The sequence below is a fragment of the Parasteatoda tepidariorum genome, chromosome 1, assembly GCF_043381705.1.
Source record: "Parasteatoda tepidariorum isolate YZ-2023 chromosome 1, CAS_Ptep_4.0, whole genome shotgun sequence".
Taxonomy (NCBI): Eukaryota; Metazoa; Arthropoda; class Arachnida; order Araneae; family Theridiidae; genus Parasteatoda; species Parasteatoda tepidariorum.
In genome coordinates, this window is record NC_092204.1 from 40,729,027 (window position 1) to 40,754,512 (window position 25,486).

The window sequence follows — 25,486 nt, forward strand, 5'->3', positions numbered from 1 at the left end:
TGGGTAAATGTGGTAAAATTTAGTCATTTTACCATGATACCTTAGAGCGTGGCATAAAACCCACCTCTTTGATTAAATTTACTTTTCAATTTTGCTTCCTTTTTTTTACTAAATGTGTGGTAATATGAAGTATTATTTTGAAAACCATAATTTCCAGTAAACCGTTATCACATGAACAAAAAAGTTACCAAATGAATTGTTTAAATACCGTATATTTTTATTTTATTATGGCCAAAAATATGGTTATTTTTACCAGAAATGTCTTTAAAATACAGTACGGTAATTTTACTAGAAATTTTTTTATCCGTGCAATGATTACATGAATGCTGAATTTTAATATACAAGATGTTCTGCAATTCCAGTTATTAATATATATTTATAAAATCCAAGTAAAAAAAGGAAATAAAAAAGTGGTACTCATTAAGAATCCCAAATAAATATTTAAGAAGGAAAAAAAATAAAAAAGCTTTCGAAATCTGGTGAATCTTACCGAGAATGCATTATACTGGAACTAAAAACATTAAAACTTTTTTGATGGCTAAAGAAACCGGAGAAGAATCTGAAAGCAACTATAATTACGATTTTTCAAGCAATGAAACAGGTTTAGGAATTTTTTTTATCCCAACTCCATGACTAGTGATTCGATAATGTTTTTTTTTAACCCCTTCCTTCTCGCTCCCGTGAAAACGACTAGGTGAGGTTTCGCCCTCTATTTCCCTCTCCCGTGTTATTTCAGGGCTGGAGTGTTCAGTAGTAACGCGCCAATAAGAATAAAACTAATTCATTTCTTTCAACCAGAAACCATTTTATTTCTCATTTTACACACCAGATGGCAGTACCAGGATATTTTTGAGGGTATTATTAGAAGAGATGAAAACAATGAGAGATGTTGGAAGGAAACTTGGTACTACTGTCCAGATTGTGACGTTGGCCTCTCTATCGTATGCTTTGAAATTTATCTCACAAGAAAAAAATACTAATCTTTATTCATATTATACGTAAGTTTAATAAAATTCTTTTAACACATATTTTTAACACATATTTTTTAAACACAAGGAAAATTTTAAAAATATTGTTTAAAACACATATTTTTTAAACTTTCCTTGCTTGCTGGAAAACCAACATTAAGTCATAGTAACCCTTGTAGCGTATCAAGCTATATTATAGAAAAGTTCTGTATTTTTAATAAAAACATTTATTTACAGCAACAACTACAGTAATGGAATTAAAGTTCCCGTAACGGGAAAGTAACAACTTTTCAAACCAATATAGAAAACCCGTAACGGGTTAGTACAAACATCAATTTTTTTAAAAACAAAAACTAATCTCTACAAAATCAAAAACTTTTTGTTCTAATTTTATCATATGCTTTTATTTTTTTAAACTTATCTCTTCATATGTTTATTTTATTTTATTTATGCTTTTGCCAGCCCGTTATTTTTAAATATTTTTAGACTTTATAACTTGAATGTTGGCTTTTCCTAAAAATTTAATTTTTTAAAATTTCAAGCAAAAAGCAATTCAAAAATTAAAAATGAATATATATATTGTTCATACACATATTTTTATATAATTTTCAGGGATGAAAAAATGGGTAATTTTATGACCATTTTCTTGAAAATTAACCGATCATTAAGGAGATAATCGTCTAAATAGCAATAGTAACTTTGATTGCAATTATTTTTTTGCTTCATTTTTAATGAGCATTCTAAAAATACTCATTAAGTGTGATGATTACGGAACACTTTGTAGACGCATCAATTTTGAAATCTACAAAATGTTTAATAGTGTCACGTAACTTCAGTCTACAGAAAAACATAATTGAAAGGTACAGGGATAAATTATCTCAAGCCTACACTAGAAGTTCGATGATTTATTGAAAGAAAGTACAGCAATTTTTGTTGTTTTGTTTTCGACATGTTTTCGCACCAATTAATTGTTGAAACACACAAAAACAAAAGACACCTAAAAATGCAAGTATCAACTTCCGCTGAATAACGCGAATGAAAAGGTCCCTTTATTATAAGGATTACGAAGTTATTATCAAGGAAATTTTATTTTAATTGAATTTTGATCCATAAGAAAATGTCTTTATTTTTAAAGCTTGAAATACTATAAAGGAATCGATCAAGTAATCCTATTTGAAACTATTTTTATCTTTTAAAATGCCATTTTGATTTACTACTGTATTACTTTTTAAAATTGTATTAAAATAAATTTTGACCTTGTTTCTGTAAATTAAGGTTACTTACTGTACCTTTCAAAAATTCGAATTGCATCAGCAAAATGGAATAAAATTAATAGCTATCTATTTTAAATAAATAATACTTTATTATGTACAAAACAGTTATCATATTCTACAGTTAAGTAGCAATGAATATTGCAAAAGACATGGCCATGTTATTCAAAATTTTAAACATTACCTTATAAATATATTGCATAAGTATCACATTGATTTCGTATAAGTTTATAAAATTACATCAAGCAATTATGCTCTAATTGGTTCTGCACTAAATGAGGTTGGCCAAACAAAGAAATTTTTTCTACATTTGAATTACTCTATGTATGCTTTCCTGTACTCAGCACTCATCAGAAAATATATCATAGGAGTAATTAAATGAGGCATGTTTGCGGGAAGGTGGTCAGAAAGTATGAAAATAGGCATCTGTGAATCTTTTCCGACAACAAACATAACTTATAGAATTTTCAGTTCTTTAACGTCTGCACGATGTAACGTTTTTCTTTCCTCTGTCATTTTCTTTTTCTGGAGCTGTAATCAATGTTGCTGAAGTTTTCAAGCAATTAAATCTCATTTTTCTCTCCTAAATGTTACCCGAAAAATTAATGGATAGCAAATTTCGAAGGCAGTTGTTGGAATTATGAATGCTGATGTAAAAAGAAAACTACTCGTTGATGTGCAGTTGACTTTCAAAATGGTGCACAATCCTACAGTAACTTCATAACCATATTTTCTCCACCCTTCAAAGAATGGTAAACTCGTCAAAAATAATGAGTAGAACCATGTAAAAACTATCTGAAAAATAGATTTTGTACTAGTTTATAAAATCACATCAAGCAATTAGGTTCTAATTAGTTCAGCATTCGATGAGGTTGACCATACAAGGAAATTGTTTCTACACTTGAATAACTCTAGGTATGCTTTCCTGTACTCAGCACTCATCAGAATATATATAATAGGATTAATTACATTCGACACATTTACGGCAAAATAGGCAAAAAGTACGAAAGTTGGCATCTGTGCATCTTTTCCGGATATCTTAACAAATGCTATCGGAAAAAAACAGAGTATATATGCCACCACGACAACCAACATGACTTTTAGAATTTTCATCTCCTTAGCGTCTGCACGATAAGAAGTTTTTTTCCCTCTGCTGTTCTCTTCTGCTGAAGTTGTATTCAATGTTGCTGTAGTTCTCAAACGATTAGATCTTCTTGCTCTCTTATATGCTTTATGGGTGACCCGAAAAATTAAAGGATAGCAAACTGTGAAGACTGTTGTTGGAATTACAAAAGCTGTTATAAAAAGGAAACTACTCGCTGATTTACCGTTGACTTTTAAAATTGTGCACAATCCTACATTAACATCATAACCATATTTTCCCCACACTTCAAAGAATGGTAGACTCGCCAAAAATAATGCGTAGAACCATGTAAAAACAATCTGAAAAGTTAGAGATATGGGCCTGTATATTGAGCGATAGACCTGGGGATGAACAACACAGATAAATCTATTGATAGTAATTCCTACAATTAGGTATACTGATTCGCCAGCAAAGAAGTATTTTGCCATTGTATTCCAACGGCAAATATAATAGTTTTTGTTCCACTCATGATTTAAGTAGGTAATTAAATTAGAGACGCAATAAAGTAAATCAGCAACACAAAGATTTATGATAAATGTAGTTGTTGGATTTCGAAGCTCTTTCGATTTTTTCAATGCAAGTATCGATATAGAATTTTCAAATATTCCGAGAAATGCAATTATGAGAACAACTACTTGTGCAATTTTCATTTTCTTTGCCATGCCAGATACATCTTGACCTTGATTGATATCCGAAGTCTCATTTAGCATAGAATTATTTAGGAAAAGGAATAAGAAGTTTCCCTGAAGTGTAGTATTCATTTTCTTTTGAAAAACCTAAAATTTATATAAATTTTTAATCAGAATATTTATTGAGAATAAACGTGACATTAAAATAGTTTCAACAATATAGAAGTTTCCGTAGGTTTTAGACTCTTTCAAAGTTTTATGTCCGATTGTTGATATTTTTTCGCTCCTAATATCATCTATATATATATATATATATTTCTCTTACACGGCGACAAAAAAAAGTCTCATTACAACTCCCCGAATGGCAACGCTAGAAAATCGACCAATGATTGCCGCTAAAAATGTCACATGCCAAATCTAGCTGAGATGGCTCAACATATAGCGCTTTTAAAAACGGAAACTGAAATAACCAGAGAGAGCATAAGCTAGGCAGAAGTGAGTAGTCTTTGTCGATAGATCTCTATTTTAGTATTTTGTCGAAAGCGCTTTTTTTCACGAATTTATATATTACGAATTTATTTGACGATTTTTGATTTATATCACGAATTTATTTGTTTTACTAGAATTTATTTGTTTATGCAGGTTTTTCCATTGCAATTCACTTATTTCAATTTTTAATAGACTTAATTATAGCCAAAATTTTAACCTTTTTAAAGAGATATCAGTTTTAGAAATTTTATCTTAAGATTTTATACTATAGCACATTTCTAATAGGTTTAACGAATTACATGTCATTTATTTGAATTCAAATTTATTTTAATGACTTAGTATTTACTAAAAAGATGTAATTTTTTTTTTAAAAAAAAGTTGTTATATGGATTTGAATGATTGTTTTGAATTCTTAGAATTTTGTGCATTTGCAATGTACCTAAGTTAGTAGCGAGCGAAGCGAGCTTGGTTTGCGAAGCAAACCATATAAGATTGCGTAGCAATTTTCGGTGGTTAGCGAGCAGGGGGCACAGCCCACTAGTTTTAAAATATTCATCTTGAAATTCAATTCTGTTTAAAATTCTGAAATCTTTATAAATAAATAAATAAGGCGCAGTGTACAGATATGTATTTGATATTAGAGGTATAAGTCGTAATTTTTAAAAAAATTAAAGGAAACATGTGACTCTGGTTATCTAAATTTTATTTTCTTAGGGCGTCCTGGATTCGGTAGTCAATGCTAATCAGATAAATAATATGTTTAAGTACTAAATAATATGTTAATAATGTAAATAATATGTTTATGTACTAAATGTAAAAGTTAATATTCTTATTAAAATAAATCGAAATACGCTTACCTGTATTTATAACTCAATAAATAATAGTTAAGTAATGAAACGCAATAGAATCACATCGCGTGATGAGATCAGAGTTGTGATAGAATTGATTGCAGAAACTACTTTTTAAAGCGTGATTACTGTCATATAACCAATTGCAAAATTCTTAAACTCCATCCGGAATTCTTCTCTTTTTGTTATCCTCGAATAGGAAACACCTTCAGTGAAATAATTTATTTTGCACTCTTAAAAAACACGGGACGGAACATAAATTATGCCTTGTCAGCAACTCAGTCTGTATGTTTAGATTGTATGTTATTTCCAATTGCAAAAACCAAGAACAGGACATAAATTATGCTTTTCTGCCACAGTGGTTATGTCCGTAACAGGAATTATTTACGCAAGTAGACACGGTAAAGAACATGAATCATGCTTTTCCTGCAATAGAGGTAGAATGCTCAAAATTAAAGAGAAGTTATTTTCACTTTAAGTAAAAAAATCTAAATCGTGCAACTTGACGATTCATTTTTGAAAGCATTGCTTTAAACACTGAATAAATCGCAGTTTCTTGCAATTGACCATTATGAAAACTCTGAATTTTTACATCTAAATTTTTTCTTCCTGCGCACATTCCCCTTTAAAATATATATAATATGATTTATGACGTTCGTAATACAGCTTTCTAGCATTGTAATAAAGGAAAAGGCAGACATTTTTGCTTCCTTTCCAGAAATTTTGACGTATGCAAATGGAAAATAGCAAATCATAAAAGCTACAACAACTACAACGAATATAATTTTGAGACTTGTTAGTTCTATAGTATCTACACTATATGGAGTCTCTCGTACTCTTGATGTGCCATTTAGACATGTGGCAATTACTAAAAGACCATCTTCTAAAATAAGTGCAGAAAAAATAATAAATATTTTACTAAAGGTTACGATTTGCATAGAATTATCTTTGGGTAAACTAATTTTAGAATTGTGGGTAAAAGTTTTTCAATTCACTTAAAAAGTTCTCGAAATATGGAGAAATACACAAAAAGTAAAATTAATATTAACCCCTTCCTTCTCGCTCCCGTGAAAATGACGGGGTGAGATTTCACCCGCTATTTCTCGCTCCCGTGATATTGACGAAGTGGAGTGTTCAGTAGTAACGCGCCAATAGAAATAAAACTAGTTCATTTCTTTTGCCCGAAAAACATTTTATTTCTCATTCTACACACCTGATGGCAGTACCAGAATATTTTTAAGGTAATTGTGGATAGTTAGTTTATTTTAAACTAGTTGTAGCACTAATCAAATACGTAATACAAATACAAAAGCCAAAAAAATAGGCACTTTCATGACCGTTTTCTTGAAAATCAACCAATCGTTAAGGGGTTAAGGGACCTGATGTTCTGACCAAACTATTTGGACCTTATTTCTCAGTTCGCAGCTTACATTTTGGGGTTCAAATATTCGAATCCATCGAAAAAAAGGTATGCTTATTCAAAGAAGGTACGCTTTCGTGACTGAATTTCGTTGCTTAAAATTTCGTCTGCACTAATTAAATATCATATTTTTGTTTATTCTTTTGAAGCATTAAGAGTGAGTCTTAGAACGTAAAGATCCGATCGTCAGATCAAAAGATACCTATATTGTTCTTTTGCTCACTGTACCTGATTACTGTTATACCTAAAAGCAGATAAACCTATTCACTAATTACAAAATATTTAAAATTTTGGAAACCATCGGCAAAACGGTTTTTTTCTGAAATTAGAAATTAATGTCAGAATACAGTACAACAAATCAGCACTACAAAATTTCACAATTAAAACAGTAGCCGATTTTAAAATTTCGACAAAGCAATAATCGATATAAAATATTCAAATAAATCAAAAATTGATACAGTAATGAAAAAAAAAATTTTTTTTAATGATTTCAACTTTTTTTTCCATCTCAGTTTCATGCACTTCATCCAAGTTCAAAGTCTCATTGGTCAACGAAAAATTCGCTTGGAAAGAAATAGTGGATGTGCTTTGATGGATACCATTCATGTTCTTTTGTTTAACCTAAAATTTATTGTAAATTTGAGGCAGAATAATTTTAAAAGCATGGAGTTATAAGAAATTATTAAGTAATTTTTAAAATTGTATTTAGTTTGAAATGGTTTAAAAAGTTAAAAGATGAAGAAAAGATAACACCAAATTAAAATCAGTACTTGTTTAAAAATTCGATAGTATATTTTTATTCCAATAGAACTGGAAATAAAAATTTACAATCGTGTATAAACATTTTAAAAATGATTCTTGGATAAAAATAAATAACTCACTAAGGTAAAAACTTAATTTAGAAGTTGTTGCTTTTAATTGCAATTTAGCAAACATTTCCGTTCTTCATTCTAACACAAAGTTTCATACGGTTCCAGTAATTTTATTAGAGGAAGGTATAAACGGATTTTATATTATTTTCGTATATTATTATTTTCTTATATTATTATTTTCTTATATTATTATTTTCTTATATTATTATTTTCTTATATTATTATTTTCTTATATTATTATTGTATAAACGGATTTTACAGTAGTTCTAAAAAAAATTTGATTCATTTTAAAAAATTTCGAGATACACGGAAAGTAAAATTTACATTAAGGGGCCATACATTCGGCACATTTCCTGACGAAAATAATGGAACTATATTTTCCATATTGTAATTACTCGTCCCTCACGGAAATTTTGGTTTTCAAAATTATACCATCACAGGAAATATCCTTTTGGGTCTATTTCTGTGATTTAATAATTAGTTCGCACTAATAATTTAAAATATTTGATGTCACCCTTTTAAATCCTTCAGGTAAAACTGTGAAAATCCGATCCTTAGAACAGAAGTTTTTATGGTGATGTATTTTTCATTTTGCAGACTAATCCAAAATTCCAAGACTTTCCAACAATTAAAAAAGAAGTATTGTAAAAATTTGTGCACATCTTTCTCATAATTTTTTTTTCCTACTTATAATAGTAAATATATATTTTTAACACTTTGAAGAAAATTTATGAAAATTAAAGTGAAAAAATTAGCTTAAATCGGTCTTCATTTATCATCACTAAACGCAGTAAGATAAAACGCATTAATATATTAATTTGTAGAACTTGTTCGCTGGCTTCACCGAAGTATTTAATTTTATGTTTTTAAAAGCTTGTCAAAGAAGTTAAAAAAATTAGAATTAAGCATCAATCTTGGAAGATGTTATACCGCATAAATAATATTTTAGAAATATAAATTTTTATTGATTACTCAAAATATATGAAAGTAAGTAGTAAAATCATTTAAAAATATTTTTGAATTGCTAAAGCTTAAAATTTTCTAATTTTTGATTGAATTTTTAAATATATTTTAATTTTCCCTGACATATCGGTTTTAAAAAAGAAAAGATGCTTCTATGTTTTTAAATTAAAAAAAAAACTTTTTTAACGAGTTTTCTGCCTTTTGAAAAGTTCATAGGTCGGTTAAAAAAAATGATTGTGTAAGGTAGAAAAAAAAGTGAAAATAATAACAAGACAAGTAATAACAAGACAAAGATCATCCAAAGTTTTATGTTTTCAAAAAAATTTGATCAACCTTTTACTTGAACACATGGCTTCAATTTTTATACAATATTGCTGATGTTTGCAAACTGAATGTTGAAATTAGTAAGAAAAATATGGAAAATATTATTCTCAAACACATTACTCAGCAATGCACTGAAATATGAATCAATGCCAGGAAAAAAAAGATTTTTTGTGAAAGAAAATCTGGGTATATGGAGATATATATCATATTTCTTACAATGAAATACAAAAAATAAGAAACATTTTTTTTTTATATATTCAGAATCGATTATTTCAGCACAAATCATGGGCATAGTTTATGAGTTAATATCATCTCTAGTATGTGATTCTTCTTTTGTATTTGACATCAAGTGATTCTTACCATCAATAAACTGGAACGCAATATTTTTATGACAAAATGAATATATTGTTGTTCAAAGAGCAAGTAATATTAGTGCAGATTGAATGTTTAAATGTATTATCTTTATATCACAGCATGTTACTTTAGCTCCTACTGAAGTAAAGTGCACAATATTGTATGTAGACATTTATATATATCACAAAAGAAAATAAAAATATGGCACCAATATCACATTTTTTTCATGACGATTAAATTCTTATCAGGCTTTGATTAATACAGCATTCGATGAAGTTGACAATGAAGACCAGATCTTATGACACTGGAATAATTCCGAATATGCCTTTCTGTATGCAGCACTCATCACAATATATATAATAGGATTGATTACATTAGATAGATTAACTCCAAAATATGCGAAAAGTGTAAAACTGGGCATCTGTGCTTCTTTTTCGGATATTTTAATAAATGCGACAGGGAAATAACAAATTATAAAAGTCACAACGATGACTAGCATCATTTTTAAAATTTTCAATTCCTTAACATCTGCCTGTGTAGTTCTTTTTCCTCGCACATCCTCTGAAACTGCATTCAATACTGTAGGAGAAACAACACTAGACTTCCTAACTCTCTCGGATGCTTTGTGAGTCACCCAAAAGATAACTGGATAACAAACTGCAAAGGCAATTGCTGGAAATGCAAACGCTGATATAAAGAAGAAATCTTTCGGCGATTTACCATTAAGTTTCAAGACGGTACAAAGTCCTACGTGCATATCATAATCATATCTTCCCCACACTTCAAAAAATGGTAAAAGAGCCAATATTAAGGCATAAAACCAAGTGAAACCTATCTGTAAGGAAAGGTATATGGGCCCGTACATAGCCCGGTAAATTTTGGGATAAACAACGCATATAAACCTATTAACGGTTATACCAATCATCAAATAGACAGATTCTCCAGCTACCCAGTACCTAAACATTGGAAACCAACGACAATAGAAGCTATTTTGATTCCACTCAGGCTTAAAAAATACGAACAAATTTGCAACACAATACAACATATCAGAGACACATAAGTTTACAATAAATGCCGTCGTTGCATTTCGAAGTTTCTTTGATTTTGTCAAAGCGAGAAATGACAGAGAGTTTCCCGTTATTCCGAGAATCGAAAGTACAATGAAAATAGCTCTGGCTATTTTCAGTTTTCTTTCCATTTCAGATCTTTCCTGTCCTCCCAGATTGCCAGTGTCATTACTCACTGAAAAATTGGTTTGAAAAGAAAATAAGGTGATGTTTTCAAGAGTGGAATTCATTTTCTTTTTGAAAAACCTAAAATTTATACAAATAATCAAAAAATGGAAATAAATTAAATGAGAAATTGCGTTATTATATCTGTGTTGTACACTTTTTATTGTGTATATTTGAAAGAGAAAGAGTTGTATGNTCGAGAAAAGCATTAAATTATTAAATATTTCTCTTATTGCCAAGGCAATATATATGTTATCGGCAAAGTATGAAACGCCAGCCTTCCATAGAATGCCTAGGCACTGTATATAATGCCGGATGTTTTTAGGCAAGGTATGAAATATGAGAAGTATTACATAGTTTCCCTAGGCATTGTATATAATACCTATCCATTCTATAGAATAACAAATGCTATTTAGGCAAAGTATGAAGAAAAAAAGCATCCAGATGAGGTTATTATGTAAATGATGTGCGTTTCTCCGAAATAAAAATGTTATTCTGAAAAAATAATGAGAGTGCCATTAGAAAAAAATTATTCAATATGCGTAAAGAGAAATGAAAGTTGTACAAAACATAATTTTTGCCTTTCTTATAAAGGGAAACAAAATTTTCATATTTTGAAAATACGAAATTAACCTACTTGTTGCAACATGGCAAGCTTGAATGACGTTTTGAATTTGTCATTTTTAAATGACATTTTGACGAATCGGATATGTATTTTATACGTCGTCGATTTCTCATTAGGCATTCTATAGAATGCCTAGGAAATGTGTGAAATATAAATCGTTTCATGCATTGCCGGCTAGTTTTAGGCATTATATACAATGTCTAGGCATTCTATAGAATGCCGGATTCCAAACTTTGCCGGTAACATATACATCGAAGAGAATTTTTAAAAGTATTATTGTAAAGAAAACTGCTTAAAGAATACGAATTTAATTTTGAAGATTTTATAAAAGTGTTAATGATACATTTATTTGTAGAATTGTTAGCCAGATTGTCAGTTTTACAAATGAACTTGAATTTTCGTGACATTTTGACTGTTATAGTTTTGATATGTTCAGTTTTTGCTTTTTCTGTAGAGATTCTTTCGATTTCAGTAACGATTTTGTATCTGAATATCAATTAGCGTTCTTAAAAGTGCTGTATACTTTTTTAGCTTCCAGTTCTTAAAAAAATTAAAAATAGTTATAGAGGACGATGATTAAGCAGCACCCAACATTTTACTTTTATTCATATGCATCGTAAAAAAAAAAAAAGAAATTCTCAAAATTGAGCAAAAAAAGTGTCAAAATAGCTCCGAAACAAATATAGTAGAATTTGAAAATCACATGTACTCATCATTGCGTATAAAGACATATTTTGAATTGATAACTGCATAAGCTCAAAGATGATGTGGAATGAGAAATATGGGAAAGAGCTTTTTTCATTGGCTGCCGGCAAGGCTCGAACCAAGAACATTCGGATTCGTAGTATGATGCTCTAACCACCATAGATAGTGAGTTAGGAAGTTTCATAATGTGGCCACCTCAATAACACATCATGTACTTATTTTAAGTTTAAATGAGAGTAGGTATGTGGTCTCAAAAATGAAACGTCGTATACTCATCTTTAGTTATTTACTGTTTAAATGAGCATAATTGCAAAAATAAATTTTAATAATTATTTATAATTTTATTTAATAAGAGGCGTAGAAAAATTTTGAATTGTAAGATTTTACTTGTTTGCTGAACACGTTTTTACTTCATTTTCAACTATATAATTTTAAATGAAAACATTCACGATTGTTACAAAATCGGGTAAATAATTTTTAAGAAATTAAAGGTAGATAGGTAGGTTGGTACTTTATTTAGGTCACACTAGAACAACCCAATGGGCTATTGGCAACGATCTGGGAAACATCCCTGAGGATGATCCGAAGACATGCCATCGCAATTTTGATCCTCTGCAGAGGGGATTTAAGAAATTAAAAGTTAAATATAAGGAAATAAAATTAACTTTTAATTTTTACTCTATTAATAGAATATTTTTTTAAATTCTATCTCACAATTCGATCAATTTCATTCAAGTTTCGGATTTTGTAATTTAAAATTGTGAACGTTTGTTTTCCTTACAAAAAAATTTTCAATAAAATTTAAGTAAATAAAATAATTATTTATTAAATAAAATAATAAATCGTTATTAAAAAATGCTTTACTTGAATTATGTTTCGATAAATTAATTTTCTATCAATTTTTTTTACATTCGCTTAAAGGTGAAATAGCGTAGAAAACAAAAACTGAAATTAAAATTAAATAAGCTACTGGAACCCTATTTTGAAATCCTTTGTACCAAATTGAAATCCTTTGTAATTGGAAATTAGTCTGTCAAGATGCGATGGCCACAATATAAAGCTTCCTAAATCACCTTGGAATGGGAATTACAACAATGATGGTTAAAGCATCCTAACACGAATCTCTCAACATATCTCTCAAATATCTCTCTCACGCATTTTTCCAGCCAAATCTTATTTAAGATTATGCATTTTGCTCAAAAATGATTTCATGCTGTTTCAATTTTGAATATGTCACTATACTGTGAATAATAAATGCATAGGGATTTTCAAATTCAACTTAACTTCTCTCGGAGTATTTTGAACATTTTTGCGCAATTTTGATAGACCCTTCTTGTAGTGTAGCTTAGATTTCTTTCCTGATTAAGTTTTCAATATAATTTTTCTGAAAATTTTTACTTCACTGCATTGCGACACCACATGATTCAATCTCTCATTCTTTAACAAAGTAAAAGATCATAATTTAGTCACTAGCAAAATAAGAATAATTTTATCACATCTAATACTCAAATTAAAACACAAGTTTCAATAAAAAAAAGATGTCTTTCAATGTTAAGAATTTTAAAGGAAGAAATTGTTCTTGTAAATTCCTTCAAATAAAAATACGTTTTAATCAAACTTTTAATAAAGTTTACTACACAATTTACATTTTCTGGATCTGAAATACAGTTTCGCAACTGCTTTTTTTTTATTTAGCATATAAATTTTATAACTATTTTTACCCCTTCCATGTTTTATTAATATACCTTATTAAGGAAGAGAAAATACATAAAATGCACATGCATGACGTAATAATATTTCAGGAAAATGCCATAATAATATTTTAAAATAAAATCTTTAAAATTTATATATTATTAATGAAAGTCGTTTAAATAAGTTTTATTTTTTAACTATGATACATTTGTGGGCTTTACGTCAAGATAATGATAAGTTATATAGTAGATAATGATAAGTTATATAGTATAAGTAAACACCACGATCTCTTTATATGTACCAAAATATTACTGTGCATTGTGTGATATTATTATCTTTAATCCGAAAACTTTTAAACCTCGAAGCAATGCAAAGAAACACTTTGATGTAAAAATGTCACCTTTGAAAAAAAATGGCGTAGTATAATTTTTCCCTAAGTGCTTCGATCATATTAAAGACTACAACTTTCAGCTTTAAATTTCTGTCAATTATTGATGGTACTTTCATATTTATTATATTTAGCTCATTTTCTTTTTTTTAATACTTTCTTGGTGGTGGAATAAAAAAAATCCCTTATTAATAAAAGTTTTAAAATTTTAATTAATTTTTATCTCTTAAACGATGTAGTTCTTAATAAACCACTTTAAATTGTGAAAATATAAATATAAAGCAAATCGCTTCATGCAAGACGCGCATACAATGGCTACATTTATTATGGTTTTTCATGACTAAAATTTTGCTCCAATTTTTTTTTTTTTTGTCCGATAAAATGTTAAACAACCTATAAATTTTATTTGACTTTCGGTTACAAAAACGTTCACTATCTTAACTTTTTACAAATGCAAGAATAAAATAACTTATTTGAAAACTTTAACGAACAAGAAACTTAAATGATAAAAAAAAAATTTTGTTTTACCAAAATTATGCTCTTTGCAACTAAAATAGGCTTCTTAAGGTTACGCAATTTTCCCAACCTCCACACTTTTCCCCTGTCCAAGAGTTTCCCTGTTAGGGAAATTCTTGCTTTTGTACCGATGTAGTGAGATTTATACGGATACATGGTAACTGTGAAGAGGAAGTTGTGGAAATGGCGTAAGCTTAGTACGCCTCTTCTTCTTATAAAGAACATAGTCACTATTTTCTCTTTTTTTTTTTTGTCATCGTGTATGTTTATAAAGATTGTGGTCAATCCTAACCTGTTTCATACTCTTACTTGCTTGTTATAGTGTATGTTCAATGAAACTGCAGTGATCAACTTATTTGTTCTTGAATATTCCAATTAATCCAAAGATTATTGTTACAAAGCATGTTTATGAATATTGCAGTTAATTGTAAATAGTTTTCCATTCATATATATTTGTAAAATTGTATCTTAATGAATATTGCAGTTAATCCAGATTTGTTTGTTATAGTGCACGTTTATGAATATTGCAATTATTTTTTTTTTCTGTAAGAACACATAGCATAATTTTTCATTATACATTATATCTATGAGAACCAATTTTTCCAACGCTTTATTTTTTTTTTCTAACTCCATATTTTAACAAATATTTCGTAATTTACAGCTTTTTATTCCTTTTGTAAAGTTATGTTCCTTCCAGTTGACGCAGATATTGTGGATATATACGCTCCTAAATTTTTTAGAGCTGAAATTTTATTCTATAATAATTTACCAGCTTTTAAAATCGTATATCATACTATTTAAAAAATTCCAATAAATCCTATAAGACCAATTCTTTTCTAAGAGAAATATTATTATTATTCATAATATATATGGAGTTTACGATCCAAATAGTGAAACAAATCTCTAAAATCACATCACATTTCCATCGCTTCGAAATGATAAACCAACAGAAAAATGATAAACGTTTATTTTAGGGGGAGAGAGGAAGTTCCAAAATAACAGCCATTTATCACCTTTTTACTCCCTGAGAAACTTTAATCAGAAAACTAATGTCTTTTCCTAGCTTGGCATTACAAAGTGATAAACTTTTAATGGAATTTTAATCTCTGCAAAATAAGCTTTCTCATAAATTTAAATGAAGGATTCCTCAACTTAGAAAATGATTTTTCGCTTGAAATTAATGAAGAAACATTATTTTTTTCAAGTTATTTCTTTTTGATAACATGTTAGTTGGTGGAGAAAAATTGGCAGGAACTAGAATATTTATAAAGATCTTACATGATATTTGACTTAAATTAATTTCAATGAATTTTAGAGCAGCATTTTTCAGAGAATTTAAAAAAGTTATTGATGTCTGGAATTTTTTAATAAATACTTATAATATGTTACTGATAGAATAGAACACTGATGTGAATTCAGAATTAATTTAGTAAACTTCTATTAGCCTGAAATTGATTATTATGGAACAGGTTTGCGTCGTTGCATGAAACATATTGACATTTTATTAAATTTACTACAAAACTGTTAGTTATATTAATACTGTTATTCATAAAGAATTTTGACGTCTTATTAAATGTACAGTAAACTTTTAGTCAATTATAACACAAGATTCCCATAAAGTTTTTTTTAAACAAAATGGCAATATAAAAAAAAATACCTTTGAAGGAAACACCTTAAAGAATTGTTAGAGTATTTCCAATTATTATTTTTTTTTACATAATTTAACAGCGTGAAAATTCCTTCGCTTTGTACAATAAAATATAAATTGGAACTTATGTAAAGGAAAATGTTGTGGTGCTATATTGATGTACTGAAAATTTAAGACTTCTCCTCAAACTTATTTATAATTTCATCAAAAAACTCTAAATGTTACTGGAACGTAAGTGCAAGGGAATTAGCATTATGTTAATACATGTCGTTGAAAATTTAATTAAATAGAATTAAAAACAAATTATTAACTTATCATGTTTGGAAGTATAAAAAAATTTTGTTTTGAGAACTCCTCATTTTAAGTTAGTGAAGGCTTCATGCCTTCGCAAGTCATTGCAGAAAGTTCTGTAACTTTCTCATTTATAAGAGTTTCTCTTATAAATGGAAAGAATTATCTTGCTTCTAGCACGTCTTAATCTTGTTCCTTCAACTTTTCCAACTTTCCCTCATCATATTGATACTATTTGTATGTTCTGAATTTTTTGAACCTTTTTTTTTAATTTTAGGTCATTATAGGGGTATTTTGGGGCTTTTCTTTTTTACACTTTATATCCTAGTACAGGGCTGTCCAACTGGCGGCCCGCGGTCCGCATGCTACCCGCCAACACATATTGTGCGACCCGCCAACTTCTTATTCAGACTGATCGGCCTCAGTTTTCCCATTAAAATGTAAGCAAATTGTTTTATAATCCTTCTGTTCCATTGTTTTATAATTAATAATTCAACTGTTAATTGTTATTGTATAAGAGGTAAGAGGTTAGTGTTCAACTTTTTCAAACTGCTGCCCCCCAGGTGATCAGTGACCGGAATTCTGGCTCGTGGGCTCTTTGCAGTTGAACAGCCCTGTCTTAGTACATGCTTTAGAATTTTTCTGGATAATTTTTTAGAAGAGTTTCATTTCAACTTCCTTAATGTAAGTATTTCATTGGGTTGTTTTAAAAGAAATTTCCTTTTTTCAAAGTTTCATTGTATTTTTCACAGCTAACACTTGAGTCGTATAATCATTATATATTTTGAAAGCTGATATTGGAAAGCTTACTAGTGAAAAAATTCTATTAGTTTTACGCAGTAATTATTGGTCGGAATCCCTTCAAATAAAGAAAGTGAAAAGCAGCATTTTCGGCATATTTTACTTTTTTCTATTGAAAAGGTAAAAATACTGTACAAGCAAGAAAAAATTAACTGAAGTGTATGGAGGAGATGTTTTGACAGTACGCCAGTGCTAAAACTGCTTTCATGAAAACACAATAAAGGTAATGCAAACTGGCGAATAGCAACCCGCGAGATAGTTAAGAGATTAAATTTTTTGATCATTTTAAGCGCCTAGGTTTATTCTCAAAGCTTGACATATGGGTACCCCATGTTCTTACGGAACGAAATTAGCGCTGACACGTTAGACATCTGCGATTTGCTTCTCATACGTCAAGAAAATTATCTATTTTTGAAGCACGTCATTACAGGGGACGAGCAATAGTTTGTCTACATCGGACCTCTAAAATATTTTAGACCATAATACCTTTACTGCAGATAAAATAGTCAAAGGCCACCAGGATCAGTTTTTTACCAGCAAAGAACAAATATTTTTTGAGCTGGAAATTAAGCTAATAGATTTTGCTTTAACAAATATTTACTCTATTGATAAAATAATCAGAACATAAATTGTAATAAAATATTTGCTAGTAAGCAAGGTAGAAGAAATTAGGGATAGAGTTTCCTTTAACGAAGAGCATTTTGTCTTAATTTCGGAAAAACATTTTAAACAAATTGAGTCAAGTCCCATCAAAGCATCAGATGTTAATCAAATGCGTCATAAAGTTCAACGTTTCACGACGTAATAGTGGCAGTGTGGAAGTGACTAACAACTAACATTGCACACCGACTGCCTTTACTTTCCAGATAAACTGGTACCCACCGATTTAAAAATGAGTTGAGCTACAAACATGCGACCTGGAATTACAGAATGGCTACTCAGTGCTTTAATTGCTGTTCCATCTCGGCTTAAATTAGTTTAGGCAAATATACTATTATATGCATTTTAAACCAACAAAATTATATTTCCTTGCATATTTTAGGGAAATTTTTCAGTTTTACTGGATTACCTTTTCTCAAACTATAATTATTTTTTTAAAGAAGGTAATTTATTGTATATAATTATATAGTTGAAAGGCTTGGATTAATATATCGATAAGCCACATTGTCTAATTATTCTGAAGGTTCACATTATTAGGTGAAGAATTCCACGACTTCCACATAGGCCAGTGTTTCCCAAAGTGTAGTACGCATACCCCCAGGGGTACGAGGACAGTTTAGCGGGGGTAAGCGTTCTTATGCGAAATATCTTGCATCAAACAAAAATTTCAAAAATTTTTATTTAAAAACAAAGCTAGCCATAAAACTTTACGATTACGCATTTTTCTAATGGCTATTTCTTGCAGAGTTCACAGTTAATAATTATTGGTGTCCACAGCCAGTTGTGATTTTTAACTTTTATGCAATTTTTTTATAGTAAAAAATATATTCATTTTTTTATTAGTGGTATACAGCTTTACGAAAAAATTAGAAAGGGTACACAAAAGTCATAAGTTTAGGAAACACTGATCTAGGCAATTAGATGTTTCTGTGTATTTTGCTGTTATCAGTTAAAAATTCCGAAAACTTCTGAAAAAATATAGCTTGAAACAAGGTACTAAGGTACAGTTTAATTATAAAATTAGGGGAAAAAATGACTTATCAATGCATTGTAATTCAAAACTAAGCTTAGTCTTTATCTTTTCATGCAAATTCCAATGTTTTGGTTTAAAAAACTTGTGTTTTTAGAAATTCACGGAACATATAAAAAAAAAAAAAAAAAGTTATTCGTGTGCTCTATTAAATGACGAAAATTTTATTAGTTATGATTAACAAACAATTATAAGTACATATCCATTTCTCCTGACTTACTAAGATTTATGAACTCATACCCTAATCGATACAACTTCTTGCATTCCAAAATTAATCTTATAAAATAGTATACATAAAAAAGGAAGCATAAAAAATGAAGTGACACTTATGTCATGTCAATAACGTTGAGTAATTAATTCCACGATTACAATTAGAAATTATAATTTTTTTCTATTAGCGTGATTAAAATAAATTTTAATTGTTCACATTTGGCACTAAGGTGTTTCAGACAGCGATACCATCTTCATAAAAAAAAATTTGACAATTAGGGGAAAATGGGGTTTGACCGAATACCTCTATTTTGACGAAATTAGTTCTGTTTTTTAGCAAAGAAACTCTGAATTAAATTTTACTAGTCAAGAAAAAGGATCTACCATATTGGTGTTTTGTTGTTTATTAATTTAAAGCTCTTGTTTAGATAACTTGGTATTATTGTGTCGAATTTCTAATATTCTCTTGTACATTACCCTTATTTATTGGTCGTTACTATCATAAAAAATTATTTTTAGTCCAGCTTATTATAAGTTTACTAAAGATTCTTACCCTAACAAACAATACAGATTTAGACCGCTCTGTTCTGTTTCGTTTCGATAATCTCTGCTCGCTGAGTAAAACCGGATGCTACTCGGTTCGGCTCACCCCCTTTGATATGTGTCTAAGCCGGGCCCACCAAAGCTGGAGAGCAGCGAATTAAGAATTTAACTATTTCCAATGCGGAACAATGGTTTTACCGGCCCCAAGACAAAATTTATTGTAGGCTTCTTCCTCAAAGCACAAAAAGCTTTATTTTCATATTTTGTGGAAATCTTGTAAACCCTTTATTAAAGATGTAGATTTTATATAGATACAAAGAAATTATCTGCCATTTTCTTTTGAAAAAGCATTAATCACTATATTTTTTGTAATGAAATTTTTTCGTGCCCTCAGACGTACCGAGCCCCGAGGCAGTAATCCCTCCCTTTCCCTCACCCCACTTGAGCAAGGACTTGATTACATCACATATAAGTTACATGCGTAATTTTTATTTTAAATTGTCAGTTCTATGCTAGTTCTATACGTCACACGTGGGTCAAAATCGTGAATTTGCTCTTTAAACTCCTCGCTGATAACTCTTTTTTGATTACTTTAAAGTTTGCTAACAAAGGTTTTGATAGCTTATATTTTCATTGGATTTTTTTAAAAATTTAAATTACATGCATTCAATTAATGTGATTTCCTTTACACATGATGATTTTGTTTTTCTAAAAAAAATTATTTTTAACAAAATGCGAGATATGGAAAGAAAAATTATTTAAACTTTATCATTCAATTTATTTCATCATTCAATGTATTTTATCATTCAATTAAACCACAAGACCAACTACATTAGTACTATGCGTAATGAAATTAATTTTATGACTAAATTAATCGGTTATGAATTTAGGCCGGCGAATATAAAAAAGTTGTTTTGAGAAGACGACATTTTGTAAAAAAAAAATATATTTATTCCTCAATGCAAGTGCAATGCACAAAGTTGTGAAACTTTTTTTCATTTATTGAGTTTTTAACTCATAGTTTTAAAACTTCACTCGATAAATTACGTAAAATTAAAATACATATGCATAAAAGCTTATTTGTTGAAATATTCACAATTCCCACATAACCCCATTCTCTAAAACATCAAATATATATTTTAACAAAATAAAATACTTACTTGGACAAAATCAATTCTGACAGTTGGCGAAAAGTTTATATCATTCCACGTTATTTTTTGTTTACAAAACAGGAAATGGAATTTTCGTGATTATTAGAATTTCACTTTCACATATAATCTCGTAAATCGTATATTTTCTGGAAATGATTAGGAATTGCAAGGAATTGAAATTAGCACTCTATCAAAATTCCGACTAAAGTTTCAATGACAGGATTCATCATTGACGTAACAGTGTTTCCTTGTAAAAGTATCAAATCCTCTTCCGATCGGAGAATCTCAAAGATCGAAATCTGATTTAGACGGATATGCTTTATCAAAGTTAATCATAAAATATGAAAGGAAACTTCGTAGTTTCCTAAATTTTACAATACGCACTCAACATATTTAAACCATACCTAAGCATCAAAAGTTTTCAATTGTATAATAAGCCCTAGCTCAGGTTTGAAAGCAGTTTATTTAAGATAAGAATAATTCCCTCATCGAAATCAGTTAGGCAAAGTGGAACTTTTAAATTGATTTTATTATAATTTCATCCCTAACATTACATACTGAAAACATTGCTATTGCTTTTATTTCATTTCACGAAAGCTGAGGGGGATGGGTGATTCTTTCTGAACATGACAATTCGGACCAAAAAATTTCTCCAAAATGAAAATCTTCAAAATAATCTAAAATTGTTTTTGTATACTTCTTTAGTTACACTTATATCTTAGAGGCAGCAGTGTAGTTTATTGACATTTGCTCGAGAAAAAAAAAATAGAAATTCACCAAATCTTGAATGCCAGGAAAATGACATATTAGCTTAGAAGTTTAAAAAACAGTCATTTTAAGTTAATAGTAAGTAACTCAACTTAGGCCTTTATGTTAGATAAACCATAAATTGCTTAAATTAATTCTTTTCATCCACTGTAGGAAGAATCAAAATTTTTTCGTTGCTGATATGTACAGAATAAAATTGTGTATAATAATCAATCATTAGATAAATAAATAACTTTGATTACACTCAAGTATATTACAATCATACATGAACTTGGTATTAGGTTAATATTTGCTTTCCGTCCTTACAGTATTAGCAGTTAAAAAAAATTTCTGGTAACATTTTAATGTCCTGGCATTCATAAGCCAGGAAAATGACAGCCAGGATAATATGACAAATTCGCCCTTTTATAGCATATAACTTTACTTTAATTTAATATTTTGGCCTAAGACGTTTATATTCTGCAGAAAATAACAGGATTTCCTAAAATAACTCAGATAAATCTATTTAGTTTATGTTCTTAATGATTTCAAGAAGTCAGGAAAATGACAACACAAAAACCTACTCACTTTGAAAAATATTTTTTGAATAAGATTTTGAACCAGAAAATTGGTTCTTTATTCATGCAACAAGACATGTTCATATAGGACGGCATCTAATCAATCTATTAACATAAGATATTGATTGCTGGCTCAATCTATTTTGGTTATAAACCACTAAATAAAAGGAGCCAGGAAAATGACAGATTTTCTTGGGACAAACAAATTATTGGCAGAAAAAAAAAATTTTAAAGGAAGTTTTTGTAAATAATACCCTCTGCGTATATTCCAGAAATGCTTACACCGGTTGAGATTAAAAAAAATTAGATATTGAAAAATTTATGGGAAGTTTTGAAGCTAGTTATTATTGGAAACATTGTTTGGGACATACCAGGAAAATGACATTTTGAAGTTCAATTAAATTTTTTAACTATACAAAACAGTCAATGCTAGTGCAAAGTCATTTTAAAATGCCAACAACAATGCTATTTATTAATTTTTTAAAAAAAAAAGTTCTTTTAGCATTATAGTATTAGATCTTGGAGCAAGGGACAATGAATTGGCATATTTCGTGAGAATCACCCATATATATACATTACGAAAAGGTAATTAAGATTTAAATGTAGAGAAAACACTGTTTTCCAAATTTAACGAATCACTAATGAGTAAGGTGGAACTGTAAACATCAAAACCTCCCTAAATGGTGAGGAAGACATTAAATTCAAAAGTAATTGCCAGAATTCTAAAAATAATTCTTATATTAAAGGTGATCATTACTAAACACCCTATTCATGATAACGATTATACTGATTATGATATTCAAATCTTATTACGATTCACTTTGAATATTCAATTATAATCTTAGTACGGTCGGTCAATGTGTCCACTATAAGATTTAGTAAATTTTAGAGATAATTTTCAATCAAAGTCATTAAAATATGCAAGGTACTTCGTAATACGTACCTAGTTCTATTCAAAATATGAAGTAAGACACTATGTACATTTGCGGTTGCAATTTAATAAAGGCAAAAACCATTTCTGAACTTCAACCAATCATAGTTACGGTCGGAAAGAGCAATGGGTGATGAATAAAAATTGGAAAAATCCAGTTCTCCGTTTGTGTAGTTGAAATTTATGGGCCTTTATGGCGTCTTTTTGAAGGGGTTTTCCTTATGTCTCTTTGATATTAGAGTTACAAAATATATTTTTTGCACACCACCGTGGTGGATGTAACTTTGTGTCTCCTAAATTATCTTCTTAAAATAAAGTAAATATCGATTCTAACTCATAGTAAACTTTCTTGTAATTGAATATAAACTGAATTTTTCAAAAATATCTTCTTCTTCCATCAACATGATAGCCTAGTACAAGACAGAGCAGTCCCAACTAGCAGTCTCCATCTAAAATACCTCTTTACTTTTTACTATTTAATATTTTTTTAAAAAATATTGTGGCAAATCAAAAAGAAAAATCCATAATAAAATTACTTTGATACACTATTATTAACCTTTTTTTTTTATTATTTCTATTGTTGTTATTTATAATGAAACGTTAAAATCAATATGGAAGAAATTATTCAGGACTTTGTCTTTAAATGTATCTCTGTTCGTATCAACATCAGGTGATACGAACGGAGTGAATTTTTTTTCTCTCAAATTATTCAAAATCTAAAATTTATAAAGTTTATAAAAATAAAAAAATAAATCTTTCTCTCTCTCGATCTTGATTGGTTGCTGAAACGGGCATTTGTTTACGTTAACAACTGTACTTTCCATACTATTTCGAGTAAGATAAAACAGTCAAGCAAGTTAATATTCTCTTAAGTGACTCATTCTATATTCTTTCACAAAGATTCTTTCACTATATATCCCAAGGTAAATGTTAAAGCTCGCTTGAAATAGAAATATTTTTATTAGAATTCAGGCACAAAAAATGTCTAAAAAAATTTTATTGTAAATTTAATTACACAAATTTTGATTGAAAAATTGTGATCTTAGATGGGGCTGTGTCTATTTCCAGTCTATTTCAAATAAGCTAAGCCTGTCAAGTATCAATTATCTGAAGTGATACATTCTAGATTCCTTCACAAAGATTTCAGTTCTTTCATTATATATTTTTTATTTAACACAAGGACAGGCTCAGAGCCCTGTAGAACATAAACTAATGATGTATCGAAGTTGTCAGGTACAAAAAGCAAAAATATATCACGGTTACAATGAAATACGTAAGCAAATAATAAATTTAAGTTAAGTAGAAGACGTACGTGAGAAAGAATTATATTTCAACAAATTCGATGTGCGATACGACTCAGTATTCAATTAACTTCGTTATTAAATACGTCGATTTAATTAACTTCACGTTAAATAACATTCTAACTTGCGTGGAGAAACTTAGCTCAACTTTAACTCACCATTTATCTTATAAACGATGGGCTAACGCTGACGTCATAGGTCAGATGTGTGGGTATTTGTGATCTTCTTCTTCCTCTTCTTCTTGAAGAGCAAGTATTCAATTACTATATTTATTTCACAAATATGCTCACTGGAACATTTATTTTAATAACTTAACTAGTTTACACGCGCTACTCTTTACATATGGGTTTCAACTTTTTGAAAAATGGTGTACAAGGTATGATGTGTGATTTGGAAATGATGTGTTAGGTAAGATGCATTCAAAACGATTTCTTATCTTGACAAAATATGTATTTTAGTAATTTGCATGTTTAAGTTCATGTTTCATGACAAAAATTCCTCTCTTTAAAATAGTATTTCATTGCATTTGAGTTGTAACTTTTTATAAAAATGGCAGTCAAAGATTTATTTTCATTAAAAAGTGATTGAGATTCTAATAATATGAAGCAAACTTAAAAATTTTATTTCAGAAATTTGCAATACATTAGCGGTCCATATCATAAAAATGAGTCAGAAAATTTTCAAAAAAGTTTAATCAATCCATAATATTTACTTCAGAGAAAAAAATTAGCAGACATTTATTCTTAGTGAATAATAGTTTTTATAATAGTTTTTACTCATGTTCTTCTTTAACCCTTTCTGGTTCAGTGTTGCTAGACGAACAACATTTATTTCACAAACATTATAAACCACGCTCCACTAAAAATGTATAACTATTTGTTTCGAAATAACGTTCACCGTTTTTCAAAAACCACTATTTTTTACGCAATATAGAGCTCATGTATGTCCCTCCACATAGAATTAACGAATGGTCTCCCGTTTTATCATGACACAGTAGGGAACAGAAGTTTTGAGATAATATGTTTTTCTGTTCCAAGTTTTTCTATAAGCAAAATTTCCTCATGACATTGACATTCACCATCTAACCTTAAAAAAAAACAGGCCCAACCGGAAGTTTTAGGCTCTATAACGTTGTAGGTGGGCATGACTAATATA

The 25,486-nt window shown here is 29.2% G+C and overlaps 2 protein-coding genes across 4 annotated transcripts in view; both read right to left on the reverse strand.

Moving 5' to 3' along the window:
• Positions 1 to 21,031, reverse strand: part of LOC107447110 (G-protein coupled receptor moody-like) — a 39,939-nt gene extending 18,908 nt beyond the window's left edge. Inside the window, exons 1-2 of one of the 3 annotated variants that reach the window (XM_016061936.3) lie at positions 20,784 to 21,002; positions 8,885 to 10,595 (exon numbers count right to left, since the gene is read on the reverse strand). In XM_016061936.3, coding sequence (XP_015917422.2) covers positions 9,527 to 10,579 — 1,053 coding nt within the window. In that variant the 5' untranslated portion in view covers positions 10,580 to 10,595; positions 20,784 to 21,002 and the 3' untranslated portion in view covers positions 8,885 to 9,526. Of the gene's footprint in view, positions 1 to 8,884; positions 10,596 to 20,783 lie in introns of those variants that run through there. The other 2 variants (XM_071179126.1, XM_071179124.1) reach the window with 2 other exon arrangements.
• On the reverse strand, positions 2,755 to 6,071 carry LOC139424787 (G-protein coupled receptor moody-like). The gene is made up of 2 exons (XM_071179129.1): positions 5,359 to 6,071; positions 2,755 to 4,159 (listed from the first exon to the last, which is right to left on the reverse strand). The coding sequence occupies exon 2, from the start codon at positions 4,142 to 4,144 to the stop codon at positions 3,080 to 3,082; it is 1,065 nt and encodes a 354-aa protein (XP_071035230.1). The 5' UTR covers positions 4,145 to 4,159; positions 5,359 to 6,071; the 3' UTR covers positions 2,755 to 3,079.
• Positions 21,032 to 25,486: the final 4,455 nt, after the last annotated feature.